Source organism: Ictalurus furcatus, chromosome 26 (assembly GCF_023375685.1).
Source record: "Ictalurus furcatus strain D&B chromosome 26, Billie_1.0, whole genome shotgun sequence".
NCBI lineage: Eukaryota > Metazoa > Chordata > Actinopteri > Siluriformes > Ictaluridae > Ictalurus > Ictalurus furcatus.
The window spans coordinates 7,636,122-7,652,185 of NC_071280.1; the positions used below are offsets into that span (position 1 = coordinate 7,636,122).

At 40.9% G+C, this 16,064-nt stretch overlaps 1 protein-coding gene across 4 annotated transcripts in view; it reads right to left on the reverse strand.

The window, feature by feature from the left end:
* Nucleotides 1–1,171: 1,171 nt before the first annotated feature.
* The window catches only part of cul4a (cullin 4A), a 30,230-nt gene continuing 15,337 nt past the window's right edge, over nucleotides 1,172–16,064 (reverse strand). For 2 of the 4 annotated variants that reach the window (XM_053615351.1, XM_053615354.1), the window contains 6 exons: nucleotides 15,176–15,283; nucleotides 14,898–15,011; nucleotides 14,705–14,810; nucleotides 10,122–10,298; nucleotides 5,391–5,539; nucleotides 1,172–2,010 (listed from right to left, as the gene is read on the reverse strand). In XM_053615351.1, the coding sequence (XP_053471326.1) occupies nucleotides 1,915–2,010; nucleotides 5,391–5,539; nucleotides 10,122–10,298; nucleotides 14,705–14,810; nucleotides 14,898–15,011; nucleotides 15,176–15,283 (750 nt within the window). In that variant the 3' untranslated portion in view covers nucleotides 1,172–1,914. Of the gene's footprint in view, nucleotides 2,011–4,344; nucleotides 5,021–5,390; nucleotides 5,544–10,121; nucleotides 10,299–14,704; nucleotides 14,811–14,897; nucleotides 15,012–15,175; nucleotides 15,284–16,064 lie in introns of those variants that run through there. The other 2 variants (XM_053615350.1, XM_053615353.1) reach the window with 2 other exon arrangements.

Below are 16,064 nucleotides of genomic sequence, written 5' to 3' on the forward strand. Positions count from 1 at the left end.
GTCCTTAGCTAAATGACGTTCCGACATATTCCACATCTGATGAGCTCTTTCAAGATCTTGGCATTTTCTTTTCAAGAAAGTACAAATTCATACTAACCCAAACCCATCTGTAGACATCCAAAATTTCACTCGGGATACTCAGGAGGTCAGGTAATAGGCAGCGGACTTCCAACCCCTGCACCTAATAAACTAACTAGTACAGCAACTGAAGCTGAATGATTTTAACATCTCGTCTAGCAAAGCAGTGTGGTGTTTTGGATATATCCAGTTCCCTAAGGTCACACATAAGACAGACAGTGTCACATGCTTTAAAAAGGAGTGTGATGTTATCACTTGGTTTTGACTAAACCACTTGCTGAGTAGCAATCTGGTTAGGCCTTGGTTTTCCTGCTACTCTAAACAAACACTTTAATACTGCACTGATCTGTTAAAAGTCAGAAATCGTATTTACATGAGCGCAACTGGCGTGTGAGCGTTAACCCAGAACTGCTCAAGGTGACCATTTCACAGCTGCTCGAGATGTTTAGCGCTTTGCTTTTTGCTTTGTTTTACTCGCAACCACTTCTCCTTCTGGCCAGGGACAGTCGGTTTCTTCAACAACTGATTGTGTAGTTCAGTATAGGGATGGGGGATTCAGTCTGGTTTGAGAGAGAAGCACATGAGTGCATGTGGATATACAGATTTCTGATTCTAAAACACACACAGACACAATTAAAGCACTGCTGAAACACATCAGGACACAACAGTCAGGATCCAGATTCGAGCCCCAGCTGTGGTATGTGCCATCTAGATCCAAGAATCCCTGAAGGACACGGGCGGCCACGTTTTGAACCGGTGTGGAGGGGATCCGGAATGCTTTAACTATTATTAACATTCTCCTATTAAGTATCTTGTGTATCACGGTGACTAGGAGATTAAAGTACGAGGCTTCCTGGTCATCAGGGATGGTGTGTCCTGGTTTCACACATTCTTAGCATTATGCAAGTAAAATGAATTAAATGCAACGAACGAGTAACAAAACAAAAAAAAGACACTTCCTAAGCAGATGGTGGTGTTTGATGCCACATCTGGAGTCACAACATTCTAATTAAACATGGTTTAATCAATCAATGTCTATTTGTATTTACAAAGAATACAGCCTCGTAATCTACAAAACGTGAGGAGCCAGAGATGTTGGTCAGAATATCTTTAGTGGTGAATTAGAAGAGGAAAAAAAAAAAAAAAATCTAGCACACAGATATCCACACGCAACACACACGCAACACACACGCACACACACACACACACAAATGTGCTTTGTTGAGTCTTCATATATTTTGTCACTCATTTTAGCCTTTTTCAGTGCATGAAACCTATAGAACATGTCATAGAATCCAATCTTGCTGTTTGTATCTGTATGTTAGTGAAGCTTTTGCAAGTAAAATGCTTGGTTTATCAACATTTCCATTGCCTGAGTGAAAATTGTCAAAAACCCTGATGCTAACACAGCCTGCTGCCATTCATAACCGAACACACTCCCCATTCTCTAGCAAAGTCAGCAGTCAGAACAGCTAACAAAAAAAAAAAGAAAAAAAAAAGAAAAAAGGGTAACTAAAGTATGAGTGCATGTGGGAGACATCAACAGAGAAGACTGACCACAAAAAGCAAAAAAAAAGAAAAGAGAGAAGAGAGAAGACAAAGTGCTTGTTTGTGGAAATCATTAGCTGATCATTCTCCCCGTGCGATCCTTTTAACGTCACACTTTAACACCACCGCTTTAAAGTACAGTAAGGCCCCATGCCAACCCTGGTCACACTACTGGTGGGCATAATCAGGGTCCTCAAAAGGGTGGGTTACAGGTTGTCCTGGGGCGCGCAGCCCGGGTAAAGCGCAGATCTCGGATCAGTGGCTGTGCCTCCGCCTCCGGACTGGATCTCAGGCAACGTAATGATACTGGTTGGGGCTCTCCTTGTCTCTCTCCATGTAGTCTCGATCAATGAGGGACTCGATGCGCTTCTTCAGGTCGCCTGGCTGTAGGAGGAAGTGCAAGGGGTATGAGTGACACAATAAAGCAGTTCATTTAAGTGTTGCAGTCATGACTTGATCTGATGCGCTTCGAGCACAAACCTGTTCTTTATACGTTGCCTAACAATTCCAAGATCAGATGACAAAGGCCAGATTTAATCAATGTTATAATTCCTCACAAGCTAATTTCTTGAGAGCCTGATTAATACAGCTGGATTGAGTAGTTTCAGATAACTGCATGCTATAGAGTCTTGCCACAATAGAGCAGATACACAGAGCCTTTAAACCAGTTTCAGTGAGTCTGTGCCCATGATAGCTGACAGGAGAGGTGCCTGATGTGGTCGTCTGCTGTTGTAACTCATCCACCTCAAGGTCTGATGTGTCGTGCGTTCTGAGATGCTTTTCTGCTCACCGTGGTTATAACGAGTGATTGAGTTACTATATCCGTCCTGGCAGCTCGAACCAATCGGGTCATTTTTGTCTGACCTCTCTTATCAAAAAGGTTTTCCTACCAACAGAACTGTTGCTCACTCATCGTTTTTTGTTTTTCGCACCATATTGCGTATAAACTCTAGAGCAGTGGTTGGGAATCACGATGGCTCGTGAGCCACACATGGCTCTTTGACAAAAAATCATGTGGTTCACCACGTGTCTCACCCGTTACCAACATGTGATCGTTGAGGACTCAGACACATCGCTAGAGATCAGTTTACTGCAGACAATGCAAAGTCATTTACAATTCCTTTGTTGGACAAAGGTTAATGAAAAGTCAGTTTACGATAAAATATTTCAAGTTGTTCCGGCCAGTGCACGTACAGCGGTGCTGTGCGCAAGTGTCACGACACCAAACAACGGCAAACCACTTACGTTTCTATGGTAACCTCTCGCGCTCAGATTCAGCAGCTACCTAGCTAGTTTGTGGAGATGGCGAAAAGAAAGGAATTCAGAGGAGAATCAAAAATTGCATTTGCTTTTGTCGAACGCGCTGGCACTCTGCTGTGTCTGATTCGCAGAGAACGTCTTGCCTCGTTTAAAAAAAAGGCAGAGTGAAGGCGTGCGCGGAGCTCCGACGTATACCGCAAGCCGGACAGCAGCAGCAGCAAGCGTGAACAGGGGCGACTGGAAGTATGAACGCTGCCAGCTTTGCTGCTCATTGGAGATGGTAAGATAAGGAAAACCTTTTACTGACGGAGGATATGTAAAGTCATGCATGTTGAGTCTGGCAACTGAACTGTTTGAACAAGGAGAAAATCATTTAGCTGCATTCATCCTTCTGGGACAGTCCATCACAAGTGGTCCAATGATTGTAAGGTTGGCTTACTTGACCGTTTTACATTTTATAGATTACCTCTAATAAATATATATATTATACATTATACATATAATATATATGTATTACACACACACATTTAGCACATTCTTGTTCCTTAGACTTGGAACTTATGTAATGCTCAGGATTGCTCACAGTTCCATGTTTAGGGTCAATTTATAATGGGAAGGGTTCGAGTCTATGCTAATTGTACCTAGGTAAGTAGTGTTTATGCAGAACATTTCAGGTTTCAGACTTCTCTCCCTCTCTCTTTTTTTTATGGGGACGATAAAGTGCCATTTAAAAATAAAATTAAAACAACAACAAAAACCCTCAGTTTCTGGTTGAATATCTCTGATGAGAGACCTGAAATTTTCACAGAAATAATTCCTCTATAGTAGCATTCTGCTGTAAAAAATTTAGCTTGAGATTCCACTGGTTACAGAGTTAGGGCTCGTAGAAATCTGGAGAAAAGCCTACTTTATTCATGCATTTTGAGAAATGAACAGATGTAATATAAGCATAACAAATCATTAAAATGATCAGTATTTTACAGTAATTATGTTTGAGTGTTTATGATATAATAGCTTATCCTTGTCAATGAGGTCTAAAATATTACTACATTTGATATTGTGACAACAGTGAAACATGATCGATCACAGGGTTCTCCAACTCTGCAGAGTTTAGCTCCAACCTCCAAACTCACCTGCCTGTAGCTTTCTAGTAATCCTGAAGACCTTGGTTAGCTTGTTCAGGTGTGTTTGATTAGGATGGAGGTAAACTCTGCAGGACAGTGGACCTTGAGGGTTCAGATTTGAAGAACCCTGATCGATCATGTTGGTACAGGTGTACAGTTGGTATGTGTGAATAAATTTTATCCAAATATGGAATTACAGATGAACAGCGCCATAAACAGAGCTGTGGTGGTGTTTCTCCTGTGATAAAAGCAGTAAAGTGTCTATAGCTCAGAAGTCTCTGCTTTTACCACAGGAAAAACACCATCACAGCTCTGTTTATGACACTGTTCATTGTAAAACACCTGACTGACACTGTGACATGGACCAAGAATGTGTAAATATGTACACGTACCTTGAAATTTGTTCTAGAGATCAGTTTTTGTTCCGAGGAGATATTGAGTTTTCCGTAAACTGCTGTATAACCAAAATTTGATGTGTGTCATGACACAAAGATGGCTGTGGTTGTTAAAGCAAATAAAAAAATGATGCTTTTGCAATGCCAATACATAGAGGTAAATCACTGCAAAGATATATTTTTTTTTAGGAAAATTAAAAATGATCAATCAACCTGTATTGGACCCCTTGAGATGGAATGACCCTTCTCTCAATACTCATCGATCCCCCTACCATAACAAGATGCTGCCACCATCAAGCTTCATCATAGGGAAGGAAATATCAGTTGATGAGCACCATTCTGTTTTCACCAGACTAGGGAATCTTTTATAGATTCTCCGATCAGAGTCCTTTAAGTGCCCGATACATGCCTTTTACTCAGGAGAGGATTCCGCCTGGCCACACTACCATAAAGACCTGACTGATGGAGCATTTCTGAGCTGGTTGTCCTTCAAGCAGGTTCTCGCATCCCTGAGGAGGACCACTAAAGCGCTGATCGAGTGGACATTGGGTTCTTGCTAACCTCCCTGAGCTCTAGAAAGACTCCGTCCATTTCACACCGGAGGCCACTGTGCCCCTGGGAACATTCAAAAACTTCAGAAGTGAATTTATACCCAGATCCGTGTCACGACTTGGACTTCAAGGCTTGGGGTTTGGTCTGACATTGCACTCTGAATTGTGTGGGTACCTTTCAAAGTCATGTCCAATCAACTGAATTTGCCACACGTCAAGTTCAATCAAGTTCTAGAGACATGTCAGAATAATCAAAGCAGACAGGATGTACCCGAGCTCAATTTGGGTCTGAATATCTAGCTTCTACTTTTTAATCAATATGCTAAAATAATTAAAAACATGTTTTTCCTTTGTCATTGTGTGTAAATCAATTTTAAATTAAATCTAGAATGCTATAAAGTGTCCTACAAGTAAATGTGTGGCAAGAACTGTACCTTCACAGGAAACTTGAGCTGGTTGTAGAGTTCTGACACCAGAAGATTGTGGCTGAGAGTCTTCCTCATCTTCATGATCCTCACCACTGCGGCATCTATCTGGTACTGCCTGTCCTGGAAGACCCGCTCTGTGGTGCTCACCTGCTCCTCTACCTGAGGAGAGCAAAATACGGGGTAAGAAACACTAGGCATCAAAGCAAGTAGGACATTCCAAATGTACAACTGAACACCACATGTAAGGAATAATACATGAAGGGGCATGCTGTTATAGTAAAATAATCAGCCTGATGCGAAATGGAGTTAATATTACCACCACAGTGTTGATTCTTTTCCTAGAACTGCACACCACAGAAATTTTGGCAAGGCCAATTCAATTTTTTTTTTTTTACTGTAGACTGAAGACATTTGGGTTTGTGATCAAAACATGAATATGAGAAGAGAGTTTAGAATTTCAGCTTTTATTTCCTGGTATTTATATGTAGACGTGTTAAACAACATAGAACACAGCACATTTTGTATCAGACTACCCAATTTGTAGGTGAGCAAAAAATATTGGAACATGTGACTGACGGGTGTTTCTTGTTACCCAGCTGTGTCCTGTTCGATTGATTGTTTAAACAATAAATAGCTCTGAACATCTACTGTTGGTTTTAGCCTTCAGTTTCACCTGTGAAGACTGCATTTGTTGTTAAAAAGGATAAACCAACATGAAGATCAGAGAGCTGTCTATGGGAGAAAAGCAAGTCGTTTTGAATCTGAGAAATGAGGGAAAAGCAATCAGAGCCATTGCACAAACATGGGGCATAGTCAATACAACAATTTGGAGTGTCCTGAAAAAGAAAGAAACCACTGGTGTGCTGAACAACTGAGCAATGGGTCGGCCAAGGAAAACAACAACAACAACGACAACTGATGATACAAACAGTGTGAGAGCTGTGAAGAAATACCCAAAAACAACAGTCAGTGACATCACCAACGACCTCCACGGGGCAGGGGTGAAGGTATCAGAAACCACTGTTCGAAGAAGACTTCAAGAGCAGAAATATAGAGGCTATACCACTCATCGGCAGTAAGAATCAGAAAGCCAGATTGGAATTTGCAAAGAAATACAGAGGTGATCCACAAAAGTTCTGCAACCGAGATTAACCTCTACCAAAGTGATGGAAAGGCCAAAGTGTGGACAAAGAAAGGATCTGCTCATGAACCAAAACATACAAGTTCATTTGTGAAACATGGTGGAGGTAGTGTCATGGCTTGCGCTTGCATGGCTGCTTCTGGAACAGGCTCATTAATCTTTATTGATGATAACTCATGATAGAAACAGCAGAATGAATTCGTAAATCTACAGGAACATTTTATCTGCCAGTTAACACAGCTGGGCAATATGGACCAAAAATCATATCTGTATTTTTAGGCTGAATGATGTGCTAGGAGATATATATCTGGGCATTTTCTACGAAGTGGGTTAAAGCCACATGTAAGATGCCACAAGCACCATTTACACTGACTGTGATCAAAATAAAATGCAAAGCCTGGGCTTCCTTCCTTGTTTGATAATATACAGCTGCACAACATATATCAGCATGTAAATGAAAAAATATATAAAATAAATAGCCTATATTAAATCGAAATAGGTCCATCACTGAGAGTGTTCCTTCAGTTGTTTTCAACAACAATAACTGACTGATTAAAACAGAGTCCAGGTTTTCCTCTTCTGCTTAACAAAATACACACCTATTCAAATAGCAGCGTTTTAAACCCTACTCGTTGCACTGTTGCAACAGGGACCATATCTTTAGCGATGATGTAGGCCACCGCCTTAGTTATATCGCACCGCTTGGCACTTTTCTTTTCATAAGGTACTGCTAAAGCTTCGCGTCCAGGGTTGCAGCAGCAGCACGATGTTAAACACACTCTTCGTACTGCAGTTTATGTTGCTGCTGTAAACGGTGGAAGACATTTGAGAGAAGTGCTTCCACTTTTGGATGCAACCTGTTTATGACATTCTCTACAGAGGACACTGTTTTGCTGCTCATCTGATCTTTTAAATCCGAACCATCTCCAAATAATGAAACCATCTTTTTTTTTTTATTTTATTTATTTTTATTTAACTAACCAGATCCTTAAGTGTAAAGTTTTAGACTGGCCAAGTCAATAACCAAACCTTAACCCAATTGAGAAACCCCCTGAAACAACAAGTGCAAGAGGCTGTGGTAAAAAGGATCACAAAAGGATCACAAAAGAAGAAACCAACATCCTGGTGAAGATAGTGAGTCGCAGGCTTGGTGCAGTTATTGCAAGCAAGGGATCTGCAATCAAATAATAAGTGTTATTTAGTTTAAGTTACTTCAAGACTTATCTGTTTCTAACCTTTTGCTCGTCTACAAACTGGGTGCTCTTATTTAAAAGGTTCTAGGTTTTATGTTGTTTAAAATACCAGGAAATAAAACCTGAAATCCTAAACGCTCGTCTAATATCGATATTTTCATCTTAAACCCAAATGTCGTTGGTGTATAGCACGAACAAATGAACTGGCCTTGCCGTTCCAATAGATTCAGACGGGATTGTACCATGTATCTCGGGTCCCTGAGACAAGTTAGTTACTTTTAACGCTTACATTATAGTAGATATAAACTATTATTCCTTCAACAGCCTCTCTAGGGAATCTTAAAGCACACCTGTTATGGTTTTGAAACATGCCTAATTTTGTTTTAAAGGTCTCATACAATAGATTTACATGCATCAAAGGTCAAAAAACATTTTAATGTGCTCATAATTTAAACTGCAGCGTTACCTTTTTTCCCCCCCCAGTGTCACAAACGACTCGTTCAATGATGCATTCTAAAGGATTCATTCTAAACTCCTCCTTTCAGAGAGCATACTCTGCTCTGATTGGGCAGATGTCCTAGTCTGTTGTGATTGGTCTACCGCTGTCAGCGAGCACCCAATGAAGACCAGAGGCGGGGTTTTTCGTTACAAACCCATGTAGGTTAGTGCGGGAAGTACGTGTGGAACTACGTAGGTTTGTACAGGAAGTAAGTCTGGAATTACGTAGGTTAGTACAGGAAGTAAGACTGGAACTACGTAGGTTAGTGCAGGTAGTAAGTCTGGAACGACATAGGTTAGTACAGGAAGTAAGACTGGAACTACGTAGGTTAGTACAGGAAGTAAGTCTGGAACTACGTAGGTTTGTACAGGAAGTAAGACTGGAACTACGTAGGTTAGTACAGGAAGTAAGACTGGAACTACGTAGGTTAGTACAGGAAGTAAGTCTGGAACTACGTAGGTTAGTGCAGGTAGTAAGTCTGGAACGACATAGGTTAGTACAGGAAGTAAGACTGGAACTACGTAGGTTAGTACAGGAAGTAAGTCTGGAACTACGTAGGTTTGTACAGGAAGTAAGACTGGAACTACGTAGGTTAGTACAGGAAGTAAGACTGGAACTACGTAGGTTAGTACAGGAAGTAAGTCTGGAACTACGTAGGTTTGTACAGGAAGTAAGACTGGAACTACGTAGGTTAGTACAGGAAGTAAGACTGGAACTACGTAGGTTAGTACAGGAAGTAAGTCTGGAACTACGTAGGTTAGTACAGGAAGTAAGACTGGAACTACGTAGGTTAGTACAGGAAGTAAGTCTGGAACTACGTAGGTTAGTACAGGAAGTAAGTCTGGAACTACGTAGGTTTGTACAGGAAGTAAGTCTGGAATTACTAACGACTCATTTCAGCTGTTCAGAATCGGTTCCTTCTTTTGGGAGTCAATAACTCGGTTAGTCGTGCCCTTTGATTTTTGAAACTTTGCGGAATTTTTACATTCACACTACATGAAAGGTAATATCTGAAAAACTATAACAGGTGCACTTTAAAGCCCTCTGTCCTGATAAACTTTCGCATGTTGTAAAACTTGAAGTTACAGCTTTACTTCTGATGTTACAAAGCTCTGACACCGGAGACGCCTTCCAAAAAATGCTAAATAAAATGTCTTCCCACAGAAAACCGCACTATATGAACAATTGCATACATTATGACTCTGTTTATGTGGCGTGTCCACCGTTCAAGTCCCAGTGTAAGCTGTTACTATAGAAATGATAACAGAGCTGCTTGTTGTAGAAAATTAATCCACACCTGACCGATCAGAAACGCATATTTAACTGCAAGAGATTTAGAGACTAATGTTGCACATGCTGACATAAACAGCAGAGTCTTTTTGCCTAAACAGGAAAAACAGAGAATAGAAGCGTGGCTGCAATTTAGTCACGTGAATAACCAGAACGCGCTCATCATCCAGCCAAGTGAGGGAATATAAGCAATTTAGCAAAACACCTGCTGACCAAGCACAATAAAAATCTCCAGAAATGCAAGCGTCGAGTGCTAGGCTCACAACCCTACTTGTTTCAATCTCGTCTAATCAGCCGTGGACGTGATAACAGAACCATAAAGGTTGTGAGGCTGGGAATATTATAAATGGTCCAACTTACTTAACATCTAGCTAATCAGTAACTGTACCAATAACATTCCAAACTGATAAGCAACACACAAAGGTTGCTAAAAACAGCAGTAAACACAGCACCCATCCCTACTCATGATACATTATTCTGAAGATTAATATGGACTTTATAAGGATACGAAAAATATTGGGTTATAGAACGAGCAAGACAATGTAGCTGGAGGAGTGCGGGGGGAAAAAACCATACAACATTTCGGACTGATGGTGGACAAGTACAGGAAAGACCTACCGTCTCCTTCATCTGAATTTGGTTGATCTTAATGCGGAACAGTTTATGTTTGAAGTCGTTGTTGAAGTTGAAGCGGTCTCCGTCCTCCACGTCTTTCCCTCTGGGATTTTTATTAAGTACGCGAGCTTTCCCGCATGCCAGCGACTGCAGCGTGCGTCTCAGCTCACTCTCCTCTGAGGGGACAATTAAAAACACTTCACTGAGCTCTTAAACAGAAATTCACACACGGCATACAGGGAAAGTACAATATATCCTTATACAGGGACTCAAGTAAAGATGTAACTCTAATTGAATCAATTGAATATTCATTTCCATATGTGTAAGCACAGTTAAATTACATGCACAGTAACTACCCGTTCGCTTTCCCTCTCAGATTCTGTCCTAACCGCAACCAAACACAACCATTTCATCGCATGTGGACTTGCTCATGTTTGAGGTCGTTTTCCTGCTGATTAACGCAGCTGTAATACACGATGGAATCAAAAGACTTAGGTCATTCTACAACAATGTCACGTCACTCGGTTCCTGATGCTGCAAACCACAAGTCAGAGGAACTTTTACTGCTGGGATGACGTTCTCTTTGGAGAATGGGGTATTTGGGTTTTGTTAGTTATGAAGTAAAATGTCGGCAATTCTGTTCCATCTACACGTAGAACGTTATATCTTATTATTATTATTACTGAAATCCTGAAGAAAAAACAAACATTCTAAGACAAATACGGTTGTTCTGTCCATAGTTAGCATTATCAGTATGTCTGGGCTGAGTATTCCTTTAATTAGCAAACAAATCATTTCACTCTGGAAGTGCAAAATAAATAAATAAATAAATGAAATGTGAAACATCTAGAGTTGAACTTGTAGCACAATCAAATACTGAAGATTTTTAAAGCAGAATAAAATGTTAAGATGGCAGAAGAGGAGAAATCCCCATTTTGCTAAAAACATTACTCAAAAGATTGTTCCTTTATCATACTGAAGTACAGGACACACCCTATTGCCCTGGCTCATGTTTGTTTACACTGACAGCAGAAAATCTCCAGCTGAACTGTAATTGTTTTATAGTCTAATGACGGTAGATACAGGACACGTGCACAAGACTGTCTCCAGAAACAAATACATTTTAAATTCAAGCCCTTTAATAAGTGACACGTGACGATGAATGCAAATCCAAAGGACTTGCAGAGTTGTTGCAATTGCAAACACAACACAGGTTTATCCAAAATGTATATTCCCATTGGTATTTGACATTTTTTAGTACACCTGGGTGACTAGGAACAGGAAATTGTCCAACCATGACTTCCTGTTTCACAAGGGTATAAATATGAAGCAACATACAGGCTAAATTCCCTTAGTCATTCATAACAATGGGTATTAACAAGGAATATAGCTGTGATGTGCGGCAAAAGGTTGTTGAGCTTCACAAAATGGGAAGTGTCTATAAGAAAATAGCACAAGCATTGAAAATGTCCATTTCCACCATCAGGGCAATAATTAAGACGTTCCAGTCAACTGGAAATGTTATGAATCGACCTGGAATTGGACGTGTGTCTATATCGTCTCAACGCACTGTGAAGAGGACGGTTCTAGTGGACAAAAAATCTCCAAGGATCACAGCTGGAGATCTGCAGAAGTTAGATGTGTCTTGGGGTCAGAAAGTCTCCAAAACTACAATCTGAAGTCACCTACATCACCACAAGTGGTTTGGAAGGGTTTCAAGAAAAAAGCCTCTACTCTCATCCAAAAACAAACTCGAGCGTCTTCAGTTTGCCAGACACTACTGGAACTTCAAATGGGATCGGGTTCTATGGTCAGATGAAACCGAAATAGAGTAATAAACACCAGAGGTGGTTTTGTCACACACAGAGAGGTAGCCATATGGAAAAGTACCTCATGCCCACGGTTAAATATGGTGACGGCTCTTTAATGTTTTGGGGCTGTTCTTCTGCCAGAGGACCTGGACATTTTGTTAGGATACATGGCATCATGGACTCAAATATCAACAGATATTAAATGAAAACCTGACTGCCTCTGCCAGAAAACTTCAAATGGGCTGTAGTTGGATCTTCCAGCAGGACAATGATCCAAAACATACATCACAATCAACACAAAAATGGTTTACTGACCACAAAATCAAGCTCCTGCCATGACCATCTCAGTAAGTGAAAATGTCCAAGTTGGGCCCAATGATCCATTTTCCCTCCCCGGTGTCATGTGACTTGTTAGTGTTACAAGGTCTCAGGTGTGAATGGGGAGCAGGTGTGTTAAATTTGGTGTCATCGCTCTCACACTCCCTCATACTGGTCACTGGAAGTTCAACATGGCACCTCATGGCAAAGAACTCTCTGAGGATCTGAAAAAAAGAATTGTTGCTCTACATAAAGATGGTCTAGGGTATAAGAAGATTGCCAAGACCCTGACACTGAGCTGCAGCACGGTGGCCAAGACCATACAGCGGTTTAACAGGACAGGTTCCACTCAGAACAGGCCTCGCCATGGTCGACCAAAGAAGTTGAGTGCACGAGCTCAGTGTCATATCCAGAGGTTGCCTTTGGGAAATAGACGTATGAGTGCTGCCAGCATTGCTGCAGAGGTTGAAGGGGTGGAGGGTCAGCCTGTCAGTGCTCAGACCATACACCGCACACTGTATCAAATTGGTCTGCATGGCTGTCGTCCCAGAAGGAAGCCTCTTCTAAAGACGATGCACAAGAAAGCCCGCAAACAGTTTGCTGAAGACAAGCAGACTAAGGACATGGATTACTGGAACCATGTCCTGTGGTCTGACCAGACTAAGATAAACTTATTTGGTTCAGATGGTGTCAAGCGTGTGTGGCGGCAACCAGGTGAGGAGTACAAAGACAAGTGTGTCTCGTCTACAGTCAAGCATGGTGGTGGGAGGAGTGTCATGGTCTGGGGCTGCATGAGTGCTGCCGGCACTGGGGAGCTACAGTTCATTGAGGGAACCGTGAATGCCAACATGTACTGTGACATACTGAAGCAGAGCATGATCAGTATGCAGTATTCCAGCATGATACCAACCCCAAACACACCTCCAAGACGACCACTGCCTTGCTAAAGAAGCTGAGGGTGAAGGTGATGGACTGGCCAAGCATGTCTCCAGACCTAAACCCTATTGAGCATCTGTGGGGCATCCTAAAACGGAAGGTGGAGGAGCACAAGGTCTCTAACATCCACCAGCTCCGTGATGTCGTCATGGAGGAGTGGAAGAGGACTGGAAGAGGACTCCAGTGGCAACCTGTGAAGCTCTGTTGAACTCCATGCCCAAGAGGGTTAAGGCAGTGCTGGAAAATAATGGTGGCCACACAAAATATTGACACATTGGGCCCAATTTGGACATTTTCCCTTAGGGGTGTACTCACTTTTGTTGCCAGCAGTTTAGACATTAATGGCTGTGTGTTGAGTTATTTTGAGGGAACAGCAAATTTACACTGTTACACAAGCTGTACACTCACTACTTTACATTGTAGCCAAGTGTCATTTCTTCAGTGTTGACACATGAAAAGATAGAATCAAATATTTACAAAAATGTGAGGGGTGTACTCACTTTTGTCAGTTACTGTATATTTCTTTCTGATAAACCTATGTTTTGTTTGCAATTGTTTGATATCCATGAGAGCGGAGTATTTTTGTGAATTTTTTTTAAACAAAAGATCAAAAGTTTAAACAATAAAGTCAATTTTTCACAGCCTTCTTTGCTCATATTTACCAAGGGTGCCATTGGCTTTTAGATTACTGCAGAAAATAAGCTCTGTGACCAACAAAAGTTCATGATTCTTACACGTTTTCTTCATCGAGATAATCTTCACAAATTAACACAACTTCTATGAATTTTGAAGCCTAAATACAAATCACCAGAAGTAAAACACTAAAGGTAAGGCTATAAACAAACTACACCACGGTCGCGTGACTTCAACGTCACCACCACGCACTGTTTCAATCTCTATTTAAAAGGGTCATGACATGAAATTTTTTTTTTTTTTTAAATCACATTTTCCTTGATCTTTTGACACATAAGACGTCCTGCAAGTTTCATAGCTAAATACATCCTCCTCGGTACAAAAAACGCATTTATTTAACCAAGCTCCAAGAACGGCTCGTTTGGATGTCAGAGTATCTGCAGGTATCAGCACTTCAAATGTAATACTTTTAATACCATATTCAAGACATTTCCAAAAAAAAAAAAAAAGACCTGCACATCACGTCAATCCTGCTGCACGACACATCAGCTATAATGGACTGTGTTCATGCATATATATCCATTTCTAGACGCAAACAAAATAATAATTAAAAAAAACACAACAGTATTTCCTTTCCAAGAGAGGAAAAGAAAAATACAGAGGAAAAAAAGATGTCAAAATGTACCATCACACCCTCAGTGGCTGTATCACAAACCCCCTCGCAGAACTGTTTACTAGTGGGTTTTTAAAAAAAAATTTATTTACCAAGGGTGCCAATATTACTGGATGGCACTGTATACATGTCTGATAATTTACCATGGGGGGAAAAAACAAAAAAAAAGAAAAAAACGCAACCCAACAATCAATCAATGACTTTTCTTTACCTATTCCTGTAGCTGTTTGGATCTCTTCTAGTGCAAACTCCTCCCCTTCATTAAACATGAGCAGAACAAGTGTCTGGAATAAAGATACCTGCAGCTCCTTTTTACCCTGGAGAGAAAGAAAGCCAGATCAACGTTGTACACAAACCTGCATCGCGATGATGGTAAGTGCATCGTGGTTAAGTTAGAGACTAACCTCTTTAAACTCAGATTTAAGCACCGCATGGCCCAGCGTGGGCTGCCACTGAAGCTTTCGCCCACTGTGCTTCCCGAGATAGAACGTTTTGAACACCTCCTGAAGTTTTACCATCTAAACAGACACACACAAAGTCCATCTCTCATTTCCTCAGAACAAATATACACTGCACAAATCTTTAACACGTTTCTATTGTGAGCACAAAAGCCAGTTGTGCGGTAGAGTATGGTTAATATAGAGTTGTTTTTTTTGGTGCACATGACTTGAACTATATGAACCTCAGAGGGCAGATGGACATCCATGGGGGTGTAGGTTGGCCAGTAGCCCATGGTGAGGATGTTGACGGTCAGATCGATGTTGCTGGGTTCACTCTGATTCTGCATGTACTGAAATGGCAAGACATGGAAACTATGAGCTCGGTTACCACAACCACATGCTAGTGCTCATCTCAACGACCCCCCGCCCCCAAAAAAAACAAAAAAAGAAGAAGAAGAAGATGATTAAACGCTTGATAATGCAACAGATGTGACCGCATGTGACTTCTCAGAAGGTCCTGACTCAGATAATAGCACTAGATGGAACAAAAGACCTATTTTACAGTGGATAAAAAAAGTCTACACACCCCTTAAAATGGCAGGTTTTTGTGATGTAAAAAAAAATAATAAATAAATCATGTCAGAACCTTTTCTTGTGAAATCTTATTTTAACCTATTAATTAAAGTTAAAAACAATAAGAATCATCTTAGGGAAGAAAAAAAAGAAAAAAAAAAGATAAATACATTTGATTTGCTTGTACAATAACCTGGTTGCACACCCCTAAACGAATAATTATTTGAAGCAGCTTTAGATTTGATCACAGAAATCTTTCAATCTTTTTGGGTAAGAGTCAATCAGTCTGGTCTTAGCAATGTTTTCCCATGCTTTCTTATAAACGTATTCCAACTCTGTCAGATTGTAAGGGCGTCTCCTGTACACAGCGCTCTTCAGGTCACCCCACAGATCTTTGATTGGATTTAGGTCTGGACTCTGACTGGGTCGCTCCAAATCCTTCATCTTGTTTTGGTGAAGTCGTTCCTTTGTCGATCTGGAGGTTTGCTTTGGCTCGTTGTCATGCTGAAAGCTGAAATTCCTCTTCATCTTAAGTGTTTTAGCAGATGTCTTAAATGC